Here is a 26,463-nt window from a genome sequence, read left to right as displayed (position 1 = left end):
TGCGTTCATTCATTTCAGGGATACAGATACCCTTCAGGGAGGCTAAAATTGAAGGGCTTAGTGAAGGTAGGGGTGGAAAGGAACACAGGGATCAGAAAGGAACCTGTCACTTGGAAGAAGCAAGAGAGGAAAAAGGGCTTTTCAAAGGGGGGGCAGGAACACATTAGGAACTGTGGGAAACAAAGGCCATAGACTCCAGCAAGACTGATATACTGGAACGCTGAGTATATCAGTCTTGCTGGAGTATGAGGAAGGAAACAATTGGAACTTAATTTCTGGACATTTTTTGATCCTACTACAAGTGTGTATAATATATTTATATGCAATCTTGATAGTTTTACCCCTGACGCAGCCTGAGGGCGAAACGTGGCCACGTCGGGTATTGTTCCTATAAACCTCTTGACCTAATTCTGTTTTTTTGTTTGTGCTTACTAATGCTCTGACAGAAAACAACACAGAGAGGAGGAAAAAACAAATCCAAGTGACCAGCCAAACACAGTGGTGAGTGCTCCAAACAAAGTTTATTAGGACCTAATAAAATTTGTTTGGAGCTCTCACCACTGTGTTTGGCTGGTCACTTGGATTTGTTTTTTCCTCCACTCTGTGTTGTTTTCTGTTTGCGTGATTATGGAAGGAGCAGCAGACCCCCTTTTCTTGTACTTACTAATGCTCTGCCCTCCCCCCTAACCAGAGCCTGACTTGAGCCTTTTATACAGTGTAAGAAAGACAGCATTAAGGACAGGAGGACAGGTGTTAAATGTCAGAAATGAGCAGTGTTTATGAATATTAAAACTATTGTTTGCACAAAGTAGAACATACAGCAGAAATGTGAAAATGGACTAAAGGAGAAAGAATAACCCTTAGATTCCTGGCTGAGCTGGAGAAAGCAAAAAGATAAAGCTGATGAACAGAAACCTAGGCAGAAAAGAAGAGGTCCTTATGATAGGTTCAACACCCAAAATAAGGATTTATATTGCATTATGAGCAATGGTGATTCCGTATAGTAATCTTGATTGATGACTGGATAACACCTCTAAATGACTTTGCACTGTAAACTCTTCTAACACACTGCTATTACACATGATACAACTGAATGTTATCAGACAGCAGCACCCCTTTAATAAGTATAAAGCACCCCATTAATAAGTACAAAGCAGTATTAGAGTTCATATGAATCACACAAGAGTCTTGCTGTGCTTGTCTCACTCAGTGGCGTAGCCAAGGGTGGGCCCGAGTGGGCCCAGGCCCACCCACTCTGGACTCAGGCCCACCCAGTAGCAGCACACCTACGATGTGGCTGACAGGGATTCCCAAGCCCACCCAGCCAAAAACTCCTAACAACTGTCCCTCCTGCATACCTTGTAAATAGCTAATCTTCGCATGCAGCGAGCAGAGACTGATACATACTACTCGCACCAGCCCACACACCTCTGTCTGACATATTCCTGCCTATGCAGACACAGGAAGTTGCATCAGAGGGAAGGCTGTGAGGCCAACATAAGCAGTGTGTATTAGTTGCCGCTTGCGGCCGGTGAAAATCTGCTATTTAAAAGATATACGGGAGAGGGGGATGTTTGAGAGACCATATGACATGCAGGTGAGAGAAGGAGAGACCAGATCACCTGTGGGATGGGAAGGGGTTCTTATGCTCACCCATCTTGGGCCCAGGCCCACCCAAAATTGGTTGTCTGGCTATGCCCCTGAGCCAGCAGACAGCATGGCGGCCCTGATATACTGCAAACTAAGTAGACAGACATAAGAATGTGATGACATCACTAAATTCTCAACAACTTTATAGACTCCAATGCTTTAGTCGACTATTCAATGGTGGGAAGGATTGGAAAAGAAGAATCTCCTGCTGTTCTACCAAACATCTGGTGTGCAATTTCAGACTTGGTTAAGACTATACTCCCTAAAGTGCAAAATCTATCAAGGCAAGTGAATACTTTTAGAAGATAAACTTGGGCGCTATCTCCAGGATTCTATATAGTGCGACTTGAGTTATGCGTGCAAATCCAGTCGTATTCTGGATTTGCTCATACAACTTAAGTAGCTTAACAAGCCAATCAGTGCCAATAATTGAACTTATCAAGCAATTATTGACACTAACTGGCATTAGAATTTATGTGCACAAATGTCTAGGCATATTCTATAAAGTGATGCGCGTAAATTCTAAAACATGGATCTGGAAAGGGGCATGGCCATGGATGGGTCGTGGGTGTTCCTAGAATTTATGTGCACTGTTATGGAATACACCTGTTCCGTGCTTAACTTCAGCGTTGGCATGTACACCAGGTTTTTCAGTTGCGTAAATGGCTGTGACTAAATATAGTTCCAAAAAGTAGTCAATCCTAAAATGTAAAAAAACTATATCGGATGCCTAGAGATGAGTTCACTCTAGTGTCTCTTAATTAAAGGGCACAAGGGAGAGTTCAGTATAGGCTGTACCTACAGCCGAGCATATATATCAGTGAGTCAAACCGTGGGCGTCCCTGACCGTATTATCAAAACTAAAGATGGCATCCATCTTGTTTTGAAAATACGGGTTTCCCCACCCCTGGATGGGGACATTCTGTGAGGACGTCCTCATCAAAACTTGGTCGTCCCTTTCGATTATGCCCCTCTAAATGGCATGCAGGCGAGAAAGAGACAGACCAAATCACTTGTGGGACAGGGTGGAGTTCTTCTGCCCACCCATCTTGGGCCCAGGCCCACCCAAAATTAGGTGTATGGCTACGCCCCTGGTCTCACTTGTACATAGCACCCACTGTCGGTCTGAAACAGCTGTATCACTTCTGCGTCAGCTAACAGGAAAAGGAAATCATAGGCTTGTGTTTTCTGCTATTATGAACTGTACAGTCAGTCAGTGAAGGTATGGGGGACAGGGAGTATGGTAGCAAGAATTCAGTGTTACACACTGACGGCCATGTCAAGCATACAGGAGGAGTCTGCTCGGAAATTAAATAAGATGGTCACGTAGAAGTTATGTACATAATCGGGATGTGTCTTATGTAAAATACCTGGCACACAGTCAGGGCTTTTTTTGAGGGGGTACTTGGGGGTACTTAGTACCGGCACCTTTTCTATCATCTGCTAAAATTGACCCATGGTCCCCAAGTTTTAATGAAAGAGCTCAGGCTCTACACACCAATTTTGCCTTATCATAGGTTCTGTGACTGGTTGCAGGGGGACTGGCTAGGGTGGCCTGGAATTTGAGTACCGGCATCTTTTTCGCTAGAAAAAACACACTGCACATAGTATAGCCCTATCACACAGGTAGAAACTAGTTTTGAGCAGAATTTGTTTTCCTAAAAGTGTGTGAAGACATGAGAGGTCAGACATTGACCTCATCAAGCTACCTCTTGACTGACTTTTGCTAACTACGCATGTCTGGCCTGGATCATTTTATGCATCTTTTGCCATAATAGGTAGTGCTAAAGGACATCACTCATTAGTGAGGGGTGGTTAACAAGATTAGTAAGTATTACATGGATGAACTAACAAGCCATGTATATATTATCCTGGGTTGTACTTATGGAAATCATAATATTGTAATGCTAAATAAGGTGCAGGACAATGCTTTGTAATTCAGACAGAGAATCTGATTGTTAAATCCATCTTTCAGTGCTGATACAATAAATACTTTCTTATAATGCTATGGGAACTGGTTATTTAATTCTCTACAAGCGTTGGTGGATGGGAATCTGGAGACTTTGAATTGGACTGTTTTGGATTGCCCAGGGATACCAGTTACTACTTGGCGCCAGGTAAGGAAATTTCTTCTTACTATGATATTGTGTATGACTGGCTTTTCTCTGTGTTCTCTTCAGTGCCTCCTGATCTCTCACTTTTCTTTCTTCCTGCTAGCGCAAAGTCATTATAGACACTTTGAAGGTGGTTTATTGACCTGAATAATTTGGCCAACTATTTCAGCTTGCACTTTTGTTACTTACATCCCACAGCTGGGAATTTTTCTGTTCTTATCTCAGTGTTTCACTCTCAGGATTGGTTTCAAGGATACCCTTCTTTCCAGTTTGAAGAATTTCCGAGCCCCCTCTGGGTGATGCCCCTCTTTCCTGGTTGAGGGGCTCTTCAGTGCAAACCAGCCGCAGCACCTCACGTATATCTCCTCTCCTCCATTCGCACACTCTCTGTGGGAGACTCAGTTGAAACAACTATGGTAAAGGCTGCATCAGTAGGGTAACAGAGAATCGGTGTCTGGGCAGGTGTGAATAGTGTGAGCATTTACTGATGGTGCATGTGAGGTGTATATGTGTGAGTAGTATAATGTGTACACTTATTTCCAAGGACAATATTTAGCTGTTTATCTGGGAGAGTGGGATGCAGTGTCGGCATTAGGGGGTAGCTGCCCTGGGTCCCAGAGCTCCAGGGGCTGGCATGTCTTTCCCCACCACCCACCATCCTCAACCAGCTTCTTCCTCACCTTCCTGGTAATTGTATCTTTCTTCAGAGGGTTGCTGGCGCAGCAGCAATTCAGATATGCTACCTTTGACCTCTTCGACACTCTCCCTCTTGCTGTGGTCTGCCCCACCTCTGATGCAACTTTCTATTTCTGCCTGTGAAGACCACAGCAGAGGGAGAGTGTCGAAGAGGGCAGAGGCAGCATGTCTGAATTGCTACTGCACTGGCAACCCTTTGAAGAAAAATGCAGTTACCAGGAAGGTGAGGAAGAAGCCGGAAGGGGTGGAGGGGGGGAGGAGACATGCCGGCCCATGGGGGGGGGGGGGTCCAAAGAGAGGGGAAAATGCCAGTCCAAAGGTGGAGGGAAGAAATAATGTGCCCAGAAACAGAGGAGAGGGAGAGAGATGATGGACAATAGAATGAAGGGGGGGAAGAGAAAAGGAGAGAAGTTGGACTGTGGCGGTTGGTGTGGAGGGAGGGGGACAGAGATACTGGATGGGAAGGCAGTTGGGAAGAGAAATGGAGAAGTGGTGGTGAGGGAGAGAAGTTGAGAAGAAAAAGGAAGAGATGGTGGACCTGGGGGCTTTGGAAAGGAGAGAGGCAGGGAAGGAAGTTGGGAAGAGAATGGGAGCGATGAAGGGAGGGAGAGATGTGGAATGGGAGGGCAAAATAGTTGGGAAGAGAAAGGGAGAAATGGTGGACCTGAAGGCGGTGAGGAAGAGATATAGAATGGGAGAGCAGAGGAGTTGGGAAGAGAAAGGGAGTAATGGTGAGGGTGGTGTGGAGGGAGGGAGAGATATGGAATGGGAATGGGAGGGCAAAGCATTTGGGAAGAGAAGGGGAGAGATGGTGGACCTGGGGGTGGTGGGGAGGGAGTGATATGGAATGGGAGGGCGGAGAAAGGGAAAGAAGCTGGACCAGGGGATGCAAGGGAGGGAGACAGAAAGAGATGCTGCATCAAAGGGGGGAGGGAAGAAGACAAGAAAAGAGGGAGTAATGTTGGACCATGGGAGTGGGGAAAGAGGAGGAGGAGAGATTGACTTCTTGGGAAGCAGGAAGAAAGAGAGGTGGGACAGGAAAATGCTAAGGGGTGGAGGGAAAGGGACAAGGAGATATCAATGAGACTAGAGTGGGCTACAAGGGTGGAGAGAGAGAGAGAGGAGATTATGGAAACGGTGGAACTATGTGAGAGAAGACAAAAATGGCAGTGGCAAGAAGAAGAGTGAGAGGACAATAGTGAGTACATAGGTAGAAATGTGGTAATGGAGAGTAGATGGAAGGAGATAGGAGGCTGGCGAAGGAGGGAGATGGGAAATGGGAGAGCTGGGGACTGAGAAGAGATGGAAAACTGATAGGTAGCTGATAATTAAAAAGGAGAAGTGTGTGAGAGAGAGTGAATTTGAGTGGACAGGGGCAAAAAAAAGGGAGGAAATAGCTGAAAGAGAAAAATCAAGTAGTGAGAGAATGGAATGAGAGAAGAAAAGAAAAATGAACAGCAAACACTGAAAAGAGAATTAGCAGAAGACAGACAAAAAAGCAGAAAAAGAAAAAACTGGAACCAGGATGATGGAAAAACAAAATGTCCAGACAACAAGGTAGAAAAAAATGTTTTTTATTTTAAATATATTAACTGGAATATGTTAGTTTTGGGATATGTGCATCATAGATGTTTTTTTTTATTGTAGTCAGTGTCGTAGCCAGATGGCTGATTGGGGGGAGGGGAACTTGAGCCCAAAATGGGTGGGCACCACATTTTTACCCCACCCGAATATAAAATATAAATACTTGAGCTGGCGGAAATCCCCAACCCCACCAACTGAAGAGCTGCTCTTCCAGTCTGGCAGCCGAAATCTCCAAGCTCTGTAGCTGGTGGAAGTATCCCCCGAGTTCCTACTGCCGCACCCCCCTCCCCATCACACATGTTCAGTTTCCATGTATACGTGAAAGCCGAGCAGGTTGGGGGGGGGGGGGGGCTGCAGCAGCTCTGAAATATTGCTACTGGATGCAGAGCTTGGAGAGTTCTGGTCACTGGACATGAGAAGGGGAAGGAGGTGGTCATCAGCTGGTGAGGCTTGGGGAGCCCCACCAGCCACAGCAAGGGAGATGTTAATTTTGGGGAGCCTAAGCCATGCCCCTTCATGGTTATGCTATTGATTGTGTTCAGTACAAAATGAAGTGCATTTCTATTTTTGTTTCTCCAGTGTTGCAGTACTTGCCGAGTTCCCAGTTTCATTTTGGTGTTCATACTTCTAATTTGTGATCCCATGTTCTGTATTTGTTGAAGGTCTATCTGTGTTTTGTGTTTGAAGAAGTAATTTAAAGCTGTTTTATGTGTGGTAGTAATGGTGGTGGGGAAAATTGGGGAAGGGGCAGGGAGGAGAGGGCATTGAGGGCCCCCTCCTTAATTTCTACCATGGGCCCCAGAACACCCGCCCTGGAAAGATGTCAGAGAGAGGAGGGAAAGAAAGTGTGTACATGTGTCATGGGTGTATGTGTAAGTGTGTGTGGCTGTGGGCATATAGGCTTCTGTCTCCCGTTCTTCTGCAGTCCCTCTCTGTCCCTCCTATCCTCCTGCTCTATTTCCCCTTCCTACTCTTCCACGCCATCCCTCTTGTACTCTTCTTCCCCTCCTTCTCCTCCATCCAATCTTGGACTCTTTCTCCACTTCCCTAAGAACGTAAGAATAGCCATACTGGCAGGGGCGGACTGAGAGTGGTCTGGGTCCCTGGGCACTGATGGTGGTCTGGGCCCCACACCTGGCTGCTGCCTGACACATACCCTACCGCTGCACTGCTGCCCCCTCTACCGCCGCAGCTGATGCCCCTGCTGCCCCTGAAGGGCCCTGGTCTAGTGGTCTCTGTGGGGGGGGGGGGGGGAGAATGTTCTTTCCTGCCTGCTGTGCTGCCCCTATTCCCCCGCCTGCCGGCGCCGCTGTGTTTTCAAAATGGTGGTCGAGACTTCCCACAGTAGTCTTGGCTGCCATTTTTAAAGTACAGCAGTGCTGGGTAGGGGGAATAGCAGCAGCATAACAGATAGGAAATAACATGTTCCCCCCGCAGAGGCCACTAGATCACCAGCGGCATGCCCTTAAAGGTAGGACCGGGGAGGGCTGTAGTGTGCGGCGGGCATCTGGGCAGACCCTCTGGGCCCTCGAGCACTGCCCGGTTATCCAAATGGTCAGTCCGTCCCTGCATACTGGGTTAGACCAATGGTCTGTCTAGCTCAGTATCCTGCTTCAAACACACAAGTACCTGGCAGAAACCCAATTAATAGCTACTTCCTTTTCACTTCCACCCCTTCTCCCTTCTTGTGCTCTCTTCCTTTCTTCTTTCCTACACTAACAGCCCCTCCCCCTTCCCTTATTATGCTATAGTCCTCCTTTCTTCCTCTCTAATCCCATATTCCCAGCAATTCCCTTTCTGAAGGCAGTGCAATCTTCACCAGCAGGACTTCTGCCAGCTCTACACTGCTCTGTATGGTTAAGTGAAACCTTACCCATCTGCAAAGTGTACAAATGGAAGGACAGAGAGACTAATGGATGTAACCTCCACAAAAGGCACTATCACTTAAGCAAAACATGCCTGCTAATTATTCCAGTGTGCTGAATCCCTGAATCACGTATTTCTCACCATTCTCTGCTGTTTTTAAATATTTCCTTTTTTAAAGTAGCATAGTTCTGAAAACATTATTAAGACCCAATTTATGGCTTTTGAGCAGCGTTAGGGCAAAAAACCTGTAGGCTGATATGCAAAACAAGTTGTATGTTCACTGCTGGTAGGTTGAACATACAGCTTGCCTAGCTGTAGATTTTAACAACTTACACAGATAGTATGGCTCCAATTACATCAATAAACTGCCTGATAATATCAGTAGAAGAAAAGGGTGGAGCAAGGATGGGAAAAATTAGCTGGACAGTGGTGATACTCAGCCTATCCAAATAAGCAACATGTTTAGTTTAGGCCTGTTACATGGTGATAGTACCGCACACATGTTCAGCACCTGCCACTTATACAGAGGACAGCACAGCACTAAATATATGCATTAAGTCAGAGCTTCCCAAACTGTGCGTCTTGACCTCAAATAGGGTTGTGAGTTCTGCACTTGAAGTCCATAGCCTGGGTGGTCCCTCTATAGAGATGTCATTGGCCCATGCTTGAGTGGGTCACACTCTTTCTGTGGCCACATTAATGGAGTTACAGCCACAGAATGTTTGATAAGCGCTGGGTAAGTTAAACATTAGCACAGGCATTTCACTTGATCTAGTCACTGCACTGACTGAAAACTGGCTCCCTGATTGTTTGCTTGAACAATTTTGAAATAACACTTTTCCCCCCAGGGCTTTAATTTCCTGCAACTTCCAAAAGGAGGAAAATCATTTTACCCAATCATAATGTAGACCTTTGGCAGTGTTTTTAGCTCTATCCTGGAGAAATATCTAACCAATCAGGTTTTATGACTAGCCACAATGAATATGCATGAAATATATTTGCATATACTGGCTTAGTCATCAGTGGATGTAAACATATCATACTCACTTTCGTGATAGATATCATGTAAACCAGACTGGTTAAGTTTCCCTTCAGGACAGAGTTGCAAACCATGGCCTTAGAGAGCAATTGTCCCAAAATACATTTTACTTAAGTATTTACTTGTATACTGTAATTTTCACTGTGACTTTTTTTCTCCAATCACAGGGAGTTGCTGTGCTTAAGTTATCACTCTAAGAACTGCTCTACAATGCCACAGAAAATTTGCTGACCAAGTTCACAGCTGATGAAAGAATGACATACCCAGGGCTCAGTTTAGAAATAGGTACCTGCCAGGGAGCTCAAATTCAGAAGGTACCCATAAACTGGGACTGGGACCCCCCTTACTCTCCTATCTCTGGGGACTCATCTCTTGACTGATCATCTGCCTACAGAAGCCATAATCTTATATTTGGCCCTGGATATACCACAGGAAAAACCAGGTTAATTTTAAGATACTTCAAGATAAAACAGAATTGGAAATGATCAGTTCATAGCTGTGATTTGCAGACTGAGTTTCAGATGGTCTAATTTTTTCATTTGGTTTGCGGATTGCAATCTTCAAAACATCCCTTAAGCAACACTTATTTCTAGGATAATACAGAACTTATGTTGGCTATTTTATGGGAGAATGCAATATAAACGGGGCTAGCATTAAGTTCGTAACATTCCTCCCATTAAATGCTAGCTCGGAAAGCTATTCCTGCTAAGATGGCTGCTATAGACTGCGTCAGTAAGAGTATATTGTAGAGGGCAGTTCTCTAATCTAGGTGCCAACATACACATGTACATGCCAAACTTCTGCATAAGTGCTTTTCTACAAATACCTACTTAACTTACAGAGTGCATATTTGTATACATAGGGGTGGAGCTTAGTTGGGTCTCACTCCCTCTTAAGCAGTACACAAAAATGGAAGAAGCCAATCACAAGCTTCAAGTTGATCAATGAAAGGTTAAGATTCAGATGCTAACAGCTAAAGAGGGAAGATTCCTAATAGAGGAGAATCCTCAAACACCAAAGATTTATTTTTTACCAAAGATTCACAAGCAGGTTAATAACCCACTGGGGCATCCCATTGTTTCCACCAGATCATCGGTTTTGGAGCCATTGTCCCAGTTTGTGGATGTTTTTTTGAAAGAACAAGTATGTATGATGCCATCATATATCAAGGATTCCTCCCATTTTTTGAGAGAGCTGAAATGTATTGGTACTGTTACTGAAGATGTATGGCTGGTGACTCTTGATATTGTATCTCTATATACTCGGATCCCTCAGGAGGGAGCGGTGGGAGTTATTAAGGAAATTGTGGAAGCACGTGACAGACCCCAACGGATATCATCAGAAGTTTTGGTTCAACTAGCTGAATTAGTTATTAGTAAAAATTATTTTTGGTTTGATGGAATTTTTTACCTCCAGACCCAGGGGGTGGCGATGGGGGCGACCCTAGCCCCATCAGTCGCAACACTCTATATAGCCAGAATGGAATCATGCTATATTTACCCTTCAGATTACTTCAGATCAGTGAGTTTGTGGAAACGCTTTCTGGATGATGTTTTTTTCCTGTGGACTGATTCTGAGCAAAATCTCCAAGTATTCGTTCAATGGTTGAACACGTTGGATTCTAATATATCATTCACTATGTCCGCTAATCAACGGGCTATTGAGTTCCTGGATTTGTGGATATATAAAAGGGACAATGAACTTTTGACATCTTTATATCGTAAGCCTGTCAGTCGTAATACCCTGCTACAGTTTGGGAGTTTTCACCCTTATCGTTTGAAGTATAATTTACCTATTAGTCAATTTTTGCGAGTGCGACGGGTATGTTGCAAGAATTTAAAGATCAAGCTGTGGAGTTGAAACAGCGTTTTGCCTCTAGAGGTTATCCTCAGTCGTCTATTAGAAAAGCACACTTACGTGCCCGATATGCCCAACGCCCCCTGTTGTTACAAGAACATGCTATGTCCAAGGAGGTGCAGGTTGAAATAGAATGTTTGACGTGTGTACTCCCTTTTTATGAGATGAGCCAAAGGGTGGTACGGAGTATTAGAAACCATTGGCACATTATGCAATTATACTCTTGTTTTCAGGAGTTCCCACGTATATCTTATACAAGAGGGAAAACTGTGGGAGAGCGTTTGTCTTCAAAAAAAGTTTTTAGAACTAGAGAGAGGGAATTAGATGGGGGTCAGGTGGAGTGTGGGCATTGTCAATGGTGTAGGCTGAGTGTTACGGGGCAGGTTTGGGATGTCCCAGGGAGGGGTAGAACTGTGAAACTTAGAGAGAGAGAGTGACATGTGATACTAGTAATGTAGTATATAGTATTATATGTCCATGTGGATTGATTTATGTAGGGAGGAGTGCTAGACCTATCAAGATCCGACTGACAGAACACAAATCTAGGATCACTAGCAATAATGCTCAAGCCCCTCTGGTAGACCATTGGATGCAGTGTCATCATACGGTTGAAGATATTAGATGGAGGATCGTTGAACATGTGAGGCTGGGTGTGGAGGGTGGTTCAATAAAAAAGCTTCTAAACTATAGGGAACAATTCTATATTTTCACCTTACAGACAGTGATGCCAGCAGGTTTAAATGCCGAGCTGGAGTGGACATCGCTGATTTGAAGAGATTTTCCTTTGTCCAATAGGAGTCGGGGGGTGGTACTAAATCATCATCGATGATGAGGATATTTAAGGAGGGTGAAAAAACGCTGGCGCCATCTTTGAATGAGAATTTAACTGTCAGAGCTGGCACTAGATTAGATCGTAGGTAAGAGAATGGGGTAAAATTGTTTTTTCAAATGCTCTTTGCTGCTGAAGATGCTGAGGGTGATTTTTGGGAGCAAGAAGAGAATTTTATGCCTGCTTTTTTGCCTTTGTTTGCAGGGAAGGTCCTTGAGACAGCTCCTATTGGAGCGAAACATGCATGTTGGGCAGCAGAGCCCCTGGATCTGATTCTTGAGATAAGTTTCATTATTAAATATAAGAATGAAAAGAAAAGTTCATTTATAATATATTAGTCAGGTGTACCGATGACGAAGTTTGCGTCATTGATAATGCCATATGAATTTTAGTGCTGGCAGTAGACGCTACTGAGGTACCCTAAGAAATGAATGTTGATTGAAGAAGAGGGAATGCGTGACGTTGAAGCTATTGTTTGAAAGAAATATATGAGTAGAAAGTTGGATCCCATAACCTTTATATCATTCTGTATTATCCAAACTCAACATATGCTGACAGTGGAAACCCAACACGGGCCGTGTTTCAGCACTTAAAGCCTTCTTCAGGGGTTCTCATGAGCCAGCCACAAATTCATACCAATGTGGAGGGTCAATAGCACAAATGTAGTGCTAAACTTCCTTGTGAATCGCAACCAAATATAAGCTTGCTCTTGCTTGTGGAAGGTTTTGCTTTCTTGTCTCACTAACTCATACACAGCGGCGTAACGAGGGTGGGGTGGTGGGAGCAGTCCACCCCGGGTGCAGGGAGCAGCCGTGTGGCTGTCGGCTCTGCTAGTTCCCTGCTCCCTCTGATGTTACTTCCTGCTCTGGGGCAGAGGGAGCAGGGAACCGGTGGATACGACAGCCACGTGGTGGTAATAACTATATACCTGGGGGGAGGACTTGGAGGAGATGCACCGGGGGGGGAGGGGGGGACGTTACACATGGGGGATGTGCTGCACCTGGGGGGGGGAGGGAACGCTGCAGCGATCTGCCCCAGGTGGCAGCCGACCAAAGACCAATGCTCTTACTTACAAGTGCATTTAGGCACTCATACTTACATCAGCTCTACAGCTGGCCCAAATGTGGGTATCTAAATGTTAGGCATGTCAATAGCAGGCTACACTAGTATTCTATAACAAAACCTAGGCATCTAGGTTCTTTTATAGAATAGACTCCTAGAGCGTTCCTTTCAGGTGCCTAATTGGAAGTGCCCAGTTATAGAACTGCCCACTTGGAGCCAGATTCTATATAAGGCATGGTGAGTAGCACACATTAAATTGTGTGCGCGGCAAATTTACGCACACTACTCGATTGAGTAAGGAGCCAATTGGTGATGATAATTGGCCAATAACAATTATCATCGCTAATTGGCAATAATTGGAATTTACACGTGTTTATTTTTAGGCATATTCGAAAAAGAGGCATGTAAATTCCAATGCACGCAGCTGAAAAGGGGTGTGGCCATGGGAGGAGTGTAGGTGTGTTGGGGGCACCAATCAAATTTACATGTGTTGTAGAATTCAATGGGAACTCGTGTACATTTAGGCACGGGGATTTACACCATGTTTCAGTGGTGTAAATCGCCACGTCTAAGTGTACAAGCCTTCCCCCGGCCTATGCGCTATTCTATTAACCGCGTCGTACTGTAGACATGGTTTATAGAATAGCGCTATACACTTTATTCCGGCACACCTACATTTTAGCTACCATTTACTGAATCTGACGCTAGATGTTTTGCTATAATATGCATCATTTGTCGATTTTTCTGAGACTAGATATTTTACTTACTCTTTAATTTCATGCAAAGAATCAAAATGGCCGTCATAGTTGTAATCAAAAACTGGTCCACTGATGACATTAAGCCCATTCCTTTCAGCAGCATACTTTGGAAGCAGAGTATTGTGAAAGTAATTCCATATTCCTAGCACCAGAAAGACAGAAGAATCATTGAAAGTATGAACATGTTTCCATCCTTATTATCATGCTTCTAGATAACAATTCTTTAGCTGCTGCCAAAAAAGTGTCCTTGATGGCTTTAAACCATTAGAGTTCTGCAGATATAAAACTGGGCTGCAGAAATGTGCTTCAGCTTTCCATAGAGATGTACAGGAAAATCATATTTGTTCTGGGTTTCTTTTGTTCGTTTCATTTTTTTCCCGTTTCTTTTTCTTTTCCATTTCATTTCATTTCATATTTTAGCACATACAAAATATTTTTTGCACATTGGAATGACATAAAATGGAAAAAAAAAATGTTATTGTTTTCCTATTCTCAAATGAAAGCACAATGCTAGCATTCCATTGCTTTTTCATGAGTTAGAAAATTATCTAAGTTTATACTAAGGTTGCAGTTCCACTAATGGTTATGTATTTTTTCTCCTTCTCAGTCTGGCTCAAAAATGTTCTATTAAATATTTACCATGTGAACATACTGCACATCTTTCTTGCTAACTTTTCCACTAAAAAAAATTTAATTCTATTTTTTTTTAAGATACATGTTCCTCACTTTGGTATTTTGTTTACACTCTAGTTTTGTGTAGGGTTACCATACATCCGGATTTCCCTGGACATATCCTCCTTTTCAAGGGACTGTTGGGGTCCAAGCAGTTTTTTCCAGCCAGCCCATTTATCTGGGTTTGCAGGTGCTCTCCCCAAACCTACTGTAACGCACCATGGTGGTCTAGTGGCCTCTTCAAAGCAGGAAAGAACCCCACTCTTTTCTGCTTGCTTCCGCTGACCTCCTCTCTGCCACCACTTCTTAAAAATGGCTGCCGAGACTTCAAGAGGCAGCCTCGTGAGACTTCCATGGAAATCTTGGAAGGCCACCACTTGAAGTCTCAGCAGCCATTTCAAAGAAGCAGTGACAGTGGACAGGAGAGTGGGGTTCTTTCCTGCCCCCAAAAGGCCACTAGACCACTAGTGAATGTTATGATAGGCCAGGGTGCCCTCCCTGAACCTGAATCAGGGCGGGAGGAGAGGTGGGTGGATGGATGAATGGATGGGGGTCATGTGGGTGGATGGAGTGTGGGTGCAGGGAGGGGGGATTGGAAAAAGATTGATGATGGGGATGTATATGGAGGGGGGAGGGGAAAAGGGGTAATACAGCACATGGATAGAAGGGGATGGAGAGGAGAGGGGGATATGCTGCTCATGGATGGGAGGGAAAGGAAAGGGGGACATGCTGCTCTTGGGGGAGCAAGGTGACTGTGTGGCAGGGTGCAGTGGGGCGGGGCTTTATGTGGGAGCTGGGGCAGCATTTTTTTTGTGTGTCCTCTTTTTTTGTCTCCGCAAATATGATAACCCTAGTTGTGTGGAAATGGCACACAGTGCAGAGCTGTATCTTGGCTAATGTTGCCAACTGGCTGGGGATCTTGATTGGGGGTGGCGGTGCTGATAGAAGGGTTGGGGGGGCTCACTGGGAGTTGGGGTGCTCTTCAGTGCCCTTTAAGATGTGTGCCAGGAGCTTCAGGCCACAGCTTGTTGACCCAATTCTCCCAGGCTGATGGAATAATGCATCTTGTGAGGTGGCTCGCACACAGCGATATTCTTATACCACAAAAGTCAGCAAACTTGCAGTACAAGGATACCGCAGGATGACGACTCCTGTGGTAAATCAAGGGACGGTAAAAACTCACCCTACTGAACCTTGTTAACTTATTCCACATTCTTATATACAAAGAGTTACCTTCTGTACAACTTAAAACAATTCTATTCATGTAACTGATAGAAACTGATCATTCAATCTTTTTGAACCTACGTTTAAATTCACTGTACATAGGAGCAATATTACTGGTGATCAGTGCATCATATTGCCCAAGTTCGCTTCGATTGAAATCTGTAAGAAAACAAAACACAAGCAAAAACGTAAGAGTATGCAATCGTAAAATGATGATTTTTGGACAAGTTTAACAGTATAATACAGAAAACTGCAAGATGGGAATCTAATCTGTGGAGGCTTTACTTAATGAAGTCTATTATTTTATTTAGGTACTTCTTCCTGCAGCAACAGGTATTTTCATGAGGTAATTGCCTATGCTGACAGACAGATGGACTGAGTCAAGCTGAGCCATGGGTGAGATCTTCTACTTACCAAGGCCAAGGTGAATTTCAACGTTAGAAAGCTGAATATGAAAATGTGTTCAAGCATATTTTTTTCAGATCATGCATTCAGTAGCAAAGTTCAGTGGATTATTTTCAACTAATGCCACATGGATTCTGCCTACTTGACTGGCAGGAGCCAGATTCCCATACTCTAATGACTGAACCGCTTCTGGTGTATTCTTGAGTTTGTAGTGTAAACAGAGTTTCCCTTTAAAATTCGGTGGTGGGACGGTGCCAGGCCGATTCCTGTCCCTGCATGCTTTGCAGGTGCAAATGATATAGGAGAAGTATGCGCAAGGTTTTCAAAATAAAGGCAAGCCACTTAACCCTCTGCTGCCTCAGGTACAAATGTGAAGTGCAATCTATAACTGTGCACATGCACACACATGCACGTTAAATGCATAATTGTCACTTATGCACATAAGCACCCTAGGTGCTGTTCGATAAGATTATAGATAAGTGCTAAGCAAGGACGCACAAGGAAAGTGTTCACATGGGTGCAGCATAGGTAGGCAGAGGCGAGTCTCCCATATATGCGCTCAACTTATAGAATACTGTCAGCTGGACACGTTGCTTGCAACACTGGCATACATGATCACGCTTACATTTAGGCACCCCACTGTGGATTTATGCTAGAATTCTATAATGGAATCTGGGTGCCAAGAGACCATTATAGAATAGGCATTCTGCAAGCTGCATCAGGACATCCCTTTGTAAGGTCATCACCTTAGATAGTAAGCCCTCTGGGGACAGGGAAATACCCACTGTACCTGAATGTAACTCTCCTTGACCTGCCACTTAAAATGGTGTGAGGTAAATCCAAATAAATAAATCCCCTGCATAGTTCAAATGGCCTGTCCAAACCATACAACCACCCTTTTCTCCACTTGGGTTAGGGGGGAAGAGGTTAGGAATTTTCAGAAGGCATTCTTCTGTGGAAAACAGTCATGAAAAACCTTCTGAAATTTGATTTCATGCGGCTTTTTATATTGCCACAAAAAAACGATACTTTTCACGATTTTGCAATTTTTCACTGTTCCTGCATCATTCAAGATTTTACACAGGATACAAGTACCCAGGATCAGTTCTCAGTTCTGCAGTACTCCTATCCTTCACGAGGAATTAGTGGGGTCATTTTACTAAGTTGCGTTAAAAGGGGGCCTGCACTAGCGTCAGCGCATGCTGTTGACACGCGCTGAGACCCCCTTTTACCACAGCGGATAAAAGGCTGGCTTTTTTCCTGAAAAGAAATGGCTGTGCAGTAAGTGAACCACTTGCCATACAGCCATTTCAGGGGAAAGCAGTAATCGGCGCTGCCCAGTTACTGCCACCGAGGTGGCAGTAACTGGGCAGCACCGATTACTGCCAGGTGAGCACCGATACTACAAACATAGAAAATATTTTTGTAGTGCCGGAAATGACGCACAGTGGACGTAGAAACTACCGCTGGGCTCCTGCGGTAGCCCAGTGGTCGTTCCGGATTAGCGCGTTGCAAGCCTGTTGCCGTGCACCAAGTAAAAGGGCCCCTAGAAACTTTCGTAATGCGGCAGTCTAACGGTGCCCGCACAGAATACACACCTGGTTTCCACTCACTGAGCACCCGCTCCTGTCTGCTTTCAGAACTTCAATTCATTGCATTTCACTCTATTTCTAATCCTGTATTTAGGCTATCTGGCAACCTCACACCCACTTACAATAACACTACTACCAGTCAGCATTTACAGTTTAAACTTTCCTTTACTATGGTTTTTTTTTTTTAACCATTTTTTCTGTTTCCAAAACCAATGCAAGCATTTAAAAAAACACATCTGAATGGGAGGTACTTCCAACAAAGTAGGTCTTTGAGGCAGCAGAACTTCAAAACCTGTTGATCATTATTTCAGCTCTCCTTCGAGTCAAAAACAAGACCCACTTAAATTCTGTTCCTGTGCAGTCCAGTCACCACAAAGCTGGATACTGTGTTTTCTATGTGGTGGTACATACAGCCACATCCAGATGATTAAGGCTTTGCAACATCTTGCTTTAAATAGAAGCAAACTCACTGGGAGGACAGAGGAAACCGTGGGTAATATTCAGGTCTGACTTGTAGTCGGAGCATTTTTGGCTCTGTGCACTTGGGATTCTAACATCATCCCTCAGACAGTCTGGAATAGTGGGAGGAAGTGCGTGTATCTGGTAAAAAAGAAAGAAGAAGAAAAATAAGGAGAGTTCGCCTACAGTTGTGGTTAGCCAGAAGTACTGAGCTTTTTCTGAATTTCCACAGTGGTTTCAATGAATCTTTTCCCATTTATCTAATGAATCCGCATTCAGTTTTCAAGCACACAGTTAATTTCATTCCCTAGTATCAGCATAAGATAAATATTCGAGAAACACAAAATTGCCAATTTATGCTCCTGACTTCAGAGAAGTGTGTACGGTTTTGAATTCAATGCCTTTGCCGTCACATCTGCTATCATTAGACATGTATTTGGAAGGAGTCCACTGAAAGCAACAGAATTTAGCAGAAGGTAAATTCAAACCTGCTACCCAAACCAGGGTGTTACATTCTGTAAAATGAAGAAGAAATCAGCCACTTACTTCCCAGTAAGAAAAATACGACATAAGGATTAAGTAGACTCTCCACCAACAAACATGAAATTGACAGAGATGAAACGAAGAGTAATTGGGGCTAGGAAAAGTTCTTAAAGGTGGAGTGTGCAAAAAAGAAGCCCTTATTTAGAAAGCTAAAAATTTGCAGGATGGAAATGTTTAGCTGAATATACAATTTCTTGATCGTTCACTTAAATGTATAAACAGATGGAGACTGCCAAGTTCTAATATCACAGCTAAAACTAACAAACTTTGCAGGATTAAGCAGCACACACCTAGTTTCTGAACAAGAACAGTGTTAACCCTAACTGTCACCTGCATTTGTCTACCATCTCTTTCCAGTCTGCTCCCTCAAGTGGGAAATCCTAAAGATTGGGAATATTTTCCAGCCTAAGCTCAACTGGTTGTTGCCTCGGGATTGGTAGCATGGAATGTTGCTGCTATTTGGGTTTCTGCCAGGTACTTGTGACCTGGATTGGCCACTGTTGGAAGCAGGATACTGGGCCAGATGGACCATTGGTCTGACCTAGTATAGCTAATTTTATGTTCTTAATCTGAGCAGTTTACTTAGTCACCGAGGAAGCAATTTTGTACAGCATTCTACACATGGAAACAAGCTCTTATAAAGCTGAGCAGCCTGATAAGGGCATATAAGCATATGTGTTGACAAGATGACATGAACGTACACGTATGTAGGTGTTCCCGGAAGCGGAGTTTGGGTGAAGTTGCAATGTATGCACAGACTTTCTGACAATGCAGCTAGGAGAGGTGCTATGGATTTGTTACAGAACACAACCAAAGAACAAAACAGATCCCAGATGAAGGTCACCCAGAAAGTAATTTATTTAAAAAGGGAACCTGACATGGCCATGTTTGGCCATGCTTGGCCCGAAGGCTGCATGAGGGGTAACACTACAAAATAAACATATTAACCAATAAAAAATTAAATACATAATAAGAAAAACATAAGAGCAAAAAAGGTACAAAGAAACGCAACCAAAATGATTAAGTAGATGGAAGGCTAAAGAGGTTTGGGCTCCTCAGCTTGGAGAAGAGATGGCTGAGGGGAGATATGACAGAGATCTGTAAAATCCTGAATGGAGGGTAATGGGTAAATGCAAATCAACTGTATACTCTTTCAAAAAGTACAAAGACTAGGGGACAAACCATGAAGTCACATAGTTGAACATTTAAAACAAATAGGAAAAAGTATATTTTCACTCATTATATAGTTACACTCTAGAACTCATTGCAGGAGCAAGTGATAAAAGCAGTTAATGCAGTTGGGCTTAAAAAAGGTTTGGAGAAATTCCTGGCAGAAAAGTCCATAAATCGTTATTAATGTAGACCTGAGGAAAGCCACTGAGAATCTTGCTACTTTTTGGGACTCTGCCAGGTGCTTATGACCTGGACTGGCCACTGTTAAAAACAAGATACTAGGGGCTTCTTTTACAAAGCCGCACTAGCAATTCCCACACGGCAAATGAGAGGAAGCCCAAAGGAATTGAATAGACTTCTTCTCAATTGCCTCACCAGAAATCATTAGCGCTGCTTTGTAAAATAAGTCCTGGATTAGATGGACCATTGGTGTGCCCAGTAGGGACTCTCCTATGCTATATTCTTTTGCAGATAATCTTTTCAAAAGTATGCTCATATTTTTCCCACAACAATCTACCTACATTAAAATCAGGTGTCTGTGTGTACTTCAGCAGTTTCACAAGGAACATGCAGGTGGTATATGTTCCCCTTTTAAAGTGTACAAAACTTAACGCAGAAAAAAACACAATGCCTTATACTCACCTCACAACATAATACCAATACGTTCACTACTATAACCACTCCAAGCATAACCCTCCCCGTATCACACACTGAAAATTCTGGGAGTTACCATTGATCGAAATCTAACACTCGATTGCCACGTGAAGAACACCACCAAGAAGATGTTCTATTCCATGTGGAAACTCAAAAGAGTAAAACCTTTCTTCCCAAGATCCATTTTTCGCAATCTTGTACAATCAGTGGTACCAAGTCACCTAAATTCGCCGATGACACAAAATTATTCAGGGTCGTCAAGTCGCAGGAGGAATGTGAACGATTACAGGAGGACCTTGCGAGACTGGGAGAATGGGCGTGCAAGTGGCAGATGAAGTTCAATGTTGACAAGTGCAAAGTGATGCATGTGGGTAAGAGGAACCCGAATTATAGCTACGTCTTGCAAGGTTCCGCGTTAGGAGTTACGGATCAAGAAAGGGATCTGGGTGTCGTCGTCGATGATACGCTGAAACCTTCTGCTCAGTGTGCTGCTGCGGCTAGGAAAGCGAATAGAATGTTGGGTGTTATTAGGAAGGGTATGGAGTCCAGGTGTGCGGATGTTATAATGCCGTTGTATCGCTCCATGGTGCGACCGCACCTGGAGTATTGTGTTCAGTACTGGTCTCCGTATCTCAAAAAAGATATAGTAGAATTGGAAAAGGTACAGCGAAGGGCGACGAAAATGATAGTGGGGATGGGACGACTTTCCTATGAAGAGAGGCTGAGAAGGCTAGGGCTTTTCAGCTTGGAGAAGAGACGGCTGAGGGGAGATATGATAGAAGTGTATAACATAATGAGTGGAATGGATCGGGTGGATGTGAAGCGACTGTTCACGCTATCCAAAAATACTAGGACTAGAGGGCATGAGTTGAAGCTACAGTGTGGTAAATTTAAAACGAATCGGAGAAAATTTTTCTTCACCCAACGTGTAATTAGACTCTGGAATTCGTTGCTGGAGAACGTGGTACGGGCGGTTAGCTTGACGGAGTTTAAAAAGGGGTTAGATAGATTACTAAAGGACAAGTCCATAGACCGCTATTAAATGGACTTGGAAAAATTCCGCATTTTTAGGTATAACTTGTCTGGAATGTTTTTACGTTTGGGGAGCGTGCCAGGTGCCCTTGACCTGGATTGGCCACTGTCGGTGACAGGATGCTGGGCTAGATGGACCTTTGGTCTTTCCCAGTATGGCACTACTTATGTACTTATGTACTGTATAACACTCTCTGCAGGCTGCAAAGAACAAACGATCAAGAAACTCCAAACAGCGCAGAATACCACAGCCAGACTTATATTTGGAAAAACAAAATTTGAAAGTGCAAAACCCCTAAGAAAAAAAACTACACTGGGTCCCACTTAAAGAGCGTACCACATTCAAGATCTGTACGATTGTTCATAAAATTATCTACGGAGAGGCCCCGGCTTACATGTTAGACCTCATTGACCTCCCTCCCAGAAATGCTAAAAAATTGGCCTGCACATTTCTTAATCTACACTTCCCCAGCTGCAAAGGAACGAAATAATACGATCACATGCAACTAGCTTCTCCTACACGAGCACACAGATGTGGAATTCATTACCTACCAGCTTAAAAACAACAAAATAACTAACTTTCGCAAATCGCTGAAAACATACCTCTTCAACAAAGCCTACCCCGAAAACTCATAACTAAATTAGAACACCTCAATACCTTAACCTTCCCTGAAACTCTTCTCTACATAATTGTTTGATCCTTGATCTTTTGCATTACCAAATGTGTCTCTGCTATACTTGATTGTAACAAATGTATTTCTGTTATACTTGATTGTAACACCATATGTATCTTTTACCCTGTAATGGCATTGCCACAACAGACTATGTAAGCCACACTGAGCCTGCAAATAGGTGGGAAAATGTGGGATACAAATGCAATAAATAAATAAATTGGTAAAATGTCCCCATGGATTTTGCACCAAAGTAACAGTTTGAAAATTATCCAGAAGACAAAACTGCTGATACATACAGTGAGAATGTTGTAGGACAGGGGTGGGTAACCTTTATACACAGAGGGCCACATGCACGTCACTACTATCCCTAGCGGGGCTGCAACATTATATAACTAGTAAAAAAGGCCCGTTTCTGTGAGAAATGAAACGGGCGCTAGCAAGGTTTTCTTCAGAGTGTATGTTTGAGAAAGAGTGTGTGGGAGAGATGGAGTGTGTGTGTCAGAGAGAGAATGAGAGAGAGAGAAAGTGTGTGTCAGTGTTTGTGTGTGAGAGTGTGTGTGAAGAAAGAGGCTGTAGCAAGTGTGTGTGACAGAGAGAGAGTGAGTGTGTGGGAATGAAAGTGTGTGCCAGGGTGCCCCCCTCCCCCAAGGTGGCCCCCTTCCCTCCGTGGTCCCTGTCTGCCAGATGCAAGTGTATGTTTGTGACAGAGAAAGTTAGTGTGTGCAGTGTGTTTGTGAGAGAGAGAGTGGGTGTGTGTGTGCTTTCATCCCTCTGCCTCTCTCCCCACCTCCTACTCCTCCTGCAGCTTTTCGTGGCTGCTAGCCCTGATGTGTGCTCCTGCAGCTTTCCGTGGCTGCTATCAGTGATGTTTCCCCGACGCACCTCCCCCCCTCCGAGATCGATGCAGGCATCGTTTTCAACTGATTCACCTGACTAAAGTACTCCTGATTGTAAAAGATGCACAGAAGAGCAGAGGGCAGGCTGGTCTTGAGCCTTCCCCTGCTCTCTCTGCATCCCAGCCAACAGGAAATGAAGGTGGGGCGCTGAGAGAGCAGGGGAAGGGTGAAGGCGAGGCTGCCCTGTGCTGTTCTATGCTTCTTTTACAATCAGGAGGACACTTCAGTCAGTCAGGTGAATTAGTTGAAAGCGATGCATGCGTCAACCTCGGGGGGTGGGGTGGAGGATTCGCGTGGACCTGGTGGGGAGGAGGTGCGTCGATTTTGGGGGGGGATGCAGTGGTAAGTTCGAGCTGTGCACCCGCTCCTCCTGTCGCAGCGGTGGGGCGCTTCCTTTTCAACACAGCTGACATCGGACGGAGGAAGGGGGGGCGATGTGTGAATCCGCTGCTGCTGTCGGTGCGGTGGGCGACTTCCTTTTTAACAGAGCTGACGACGGAGGGGGGGGGGTGCAGCGGCAATGTGTGAGGCAGGCATCGGTGTTGCTGTTGCTGCGGTGGGCCGGTTCGTTGTGTAGACAGCTGACGTGGAGGGTGTGCGTCGGTCACTGTTTGTTGTTGCAGGGGGGTGGAGCATCGGGGTCGGTGTGTGTGGGGGGGTGGAGCGTCGGAGGGTGGTGGAACTGGGGATTGGTTGAGTGTCACAGCCCTGCCCTCGACGTCATAATGTTAGGACGCGAGGGCGGGGCACACACTCATGGGAAAAAATTTGGTCTCTGCCACCTCAAAAATGGAAGTGGCAGCTTCATTTAGAACGTTGGGGTTGCGAATTATGTGCGGAAGGGGCATGGCTGAGGGCGGGTGTATGAGTGAGAGTGAGTGGTGCATGAGTGACAGTGAGTGTCCCTGCCACAGAGTGAGCTTCAAAGCTTCAGAATGTTTCAGGTGAGATTTATTTATATAGATATTGTAACTGGAAATGCATAGAGCTCCACTGACCTTCTGTGACAAATAAATAAGTAAATATTTAACTAAAAAAATGGAAACAAACTGCTAGAGTGGATATTCTGAAAATAGGTGCAAAATACAATATTTAAAATCACCTTAACTCTGGTTAATGACATTTTCTGTGTAATATTTCCCATGGACTTGCAGACCACATAAAATTCAGTAGGGAAAGGGGATGGGATTTAATATGCTACCTTTCTGTGGTTACAATCAAAGCAGTTTACATATTATATACAAGTATTTATTTTGTACCTGCAGCAATGAAGGGTTAAGTGACATATCCAGAGTCACAAGGAGCTGCAATGGGAATTAAACCCAGTTCCCCAGGTTTACAGTCTGCTACACTAACCATTAGGCTATTCCTGACCTGCACTTAAGTGGAAGGCTACAGGTTGTCCACTGCTGTGCTAGGACATCTTTGTTATACCATTGTTCAATACTACTTAAGTATATGTGCATACATTTATCTACATAGTAACATAGTAGATGACAGCAGATAAAGACCTGTACAGTCCATCCGGTCTGCCCAACAAGATAAACTCATTGTATGTGCTACTTTATATGTATACCTGACCTTGATTTGTCCTTGCCATTTTCAGGGCACAGACTGTAGAAGTCTGCCCAGCACTAGCTTTGCTTTCCAATTACCGGTGTTGCCATCCAATCTCCACTAAGCTTCTGTGGATCCATTCCTTCTAAACAGGATTCCTTTGTGCTTATCCCACACATTTCTGAATTCCATTACCATTTTCATGTCCACCACCTCCCACGGGAGGGCATTCCAAGTATCTACTACCCTCTCATTGAAAAAATACTTCCTGACATTTTTCCTGAGTCTGCTCCCTTCTTCAATTTTCCAGCACAATTGGGCAGATTATCAAAAGCAAACGCGGGTACTAAAAGTATATTCTATAACAGTGCATGCAACCTAATTGGTTTAGCAAGCCAATCAGCAATCTTAACAGCACTTAACAAGCAATAATAAGCACTAATCTAATATAATAAAATGCACCGTGAACGTTCTAATGAGGACAACATTCTGAAGCCATCTGACGTCACTCCCTGGCTGTAGGGTTCGTGGCGTTCGTGGTGTGAAGCCACCCAGCCGTCTCTGCCCCGCCCTCGCGTCTAAACAAACAAATCCGGAAGCGAAGCGTCAGGGAAGGAGGCGACGCTCCCGACATCTAGCCTTCCCTTCGCTGTGTTCCGCCTTCAAAAAAAGGCGGAACACAGCGAAGGGAAAGCTAGACGTCGGGAGCGCTGCCTCCTTCCCTGACGCTTCGCTGCCGGAAACGCCACGGAGGTAAAGTTAAAAAGAATTAAAAAAACAAAAAAGGGATGCATGGATGCGAAGGGGGGGCATGGATGCGAAGGGGGGGGCATGGATGCGAAGGGGGGGGGAGAAGAGGGCGGGCCAGGCTGGGACATGGGAGAGAGAGGAGCATGGATGCGAGGGGGGGCCATGGAAGGGAGAGAGGGTACTTGCTGGAAAAGGATGAATGGAGGCAGCAGGGGACAGAGGAGCATGGATTGGGAGGGCAGGCTCAGGGAAAGAGGGAAATTGCTGAAAAGGGATGAATGGAGGGGGCAAGGGACAGAGGAGCATGGATGGGCATGGATTGGGAGGGCAGGACTCAGGGAGAGAGGGAAATTGCTGGATAGGGATGAATAGAGGGGACAGATGGGCATGGATGGATATGGATTGCAGGGCAGGCCTCAGGCAGAGAGGGCAATTGCTGGATAGGGATGAATGGAGGGGCCAGGTGACAGAGGAGCATGGATGGGCATGGATTGGAAGGGCAGGACTCAGGGAGAGGGGAATTGCTGGATAGGGATGAATGGAGGGGACAGATGGGCATGGATGGATATGGATTGCAGGGCAGGCCTCAGGCAGAGAGGGGAAATGCTGGATAGGGATGAATGGAGGGGGCAGTGCCCATGGAGAGAGGGGAATTGCTGGAAATGGATGAATGGAGGGGGCAGGGGACAGAGGAGCATGGATGGGCATGGATTGGGAGGGCAGGACTCAGGGAGAGAGGGAAATTGCTGGATAGGGATGAATAGAGGGGACAGATGGGCATGGATGGATATGGATTGCAGGGCAGGCCTAAGGGAGAGAGGGCAATTGCTGGATAGTGATGAATGGAGGGGCCAGGTGACAGAGGAGCATGGATGGGCATGGATTGGAAGGGCAGGACTCAGGGAGAGGGGAATTGCTGGATAGGGATGAATGGAGGGGACAGATGGGCATGGATGGATATGGATTGCAGGGCAGGCCTCAGGCAGAGAGGGGAAATGCAGGATAGGGCTGAATGGAGGGGGCAGGTGACAGAGAAACATGGATGGCCATGGATTGGGAGGGCAGGGCTCAGGGAGAGACTCACTCTCTCTCTCACACACTCACACTTTCACTCTGACTCTCAAACAGTCACTCTCACATACACTCTCCCAAACATACACACTCCGAGGAAAACCTTGCTAGCGCCCGTTTCATTTGTGTCAGAAACGGGCCTTTTTTACTAGTTAGCAATAATTAGATTTTACGTGCACAATTCCCTAAGCCTATTCTGTAACGCACTGCGCCTACTAATGCATGCAGGCAAAAAGGGGCATGGTAATGGGCAGGGAAATGGGTGTTTTGTGGGCATTCCAAAATTTACACACACTTTTATAGAAT

At 44.8% G+C, this 26,463-nt stretch overlaps 1 protein-coding gene across 1 annotated transcript in view; it reads right to left on the bottom strand.

Annotated features, from left to right (window-relative positions):
* ENPP3 (ectonucleotide pyrophosphatase/phosphodiesterase 3) overlaps positions 1-26,463 on the bottom strand; it is a 249,644-nt gene that overhangs the window by 26,973 nt on the left and 196,208 nt on the right. The window contains exons 21-23 of the mRNA XM_030196550.1: positions 17,819-17,948; positions 15,433-15,510; positions 13,465-13,597 (exon numbers count right to left, since the gene is read on the bottom strand). Of these exons, the coding sequence (XP_030052410.1) occupies positions 13,465-13,597; positions 15,433-15,510; positions 17,819-17,948 (341 nt within the window). The remainder of the gene's footprint in view (positions 1-13,464; positions 13,598-15,432; positions 15,511-17,818; positions 17,949-26,463) is intronic.

The sequence above is a fragment of the Microcaecilia unicolor genome, chromosome 3 (assembly GCF_901765095.1).
Source record: "Microcaecilia unicolor chromosome 3, aMicUni1.1, whole genome shotgun sequence".
NCBI lineage: Eukaryota > Metazoa > Chordata > Amphibia > Gymnophiona > Siphonopidae > Microcaecilia > Microcaecilia unicolor.
The sequence above is the reverse complement of the archived record's forward strand: the minus strand, read 5'-3'. Positions and strand labels throughout refer to the sequence as shown.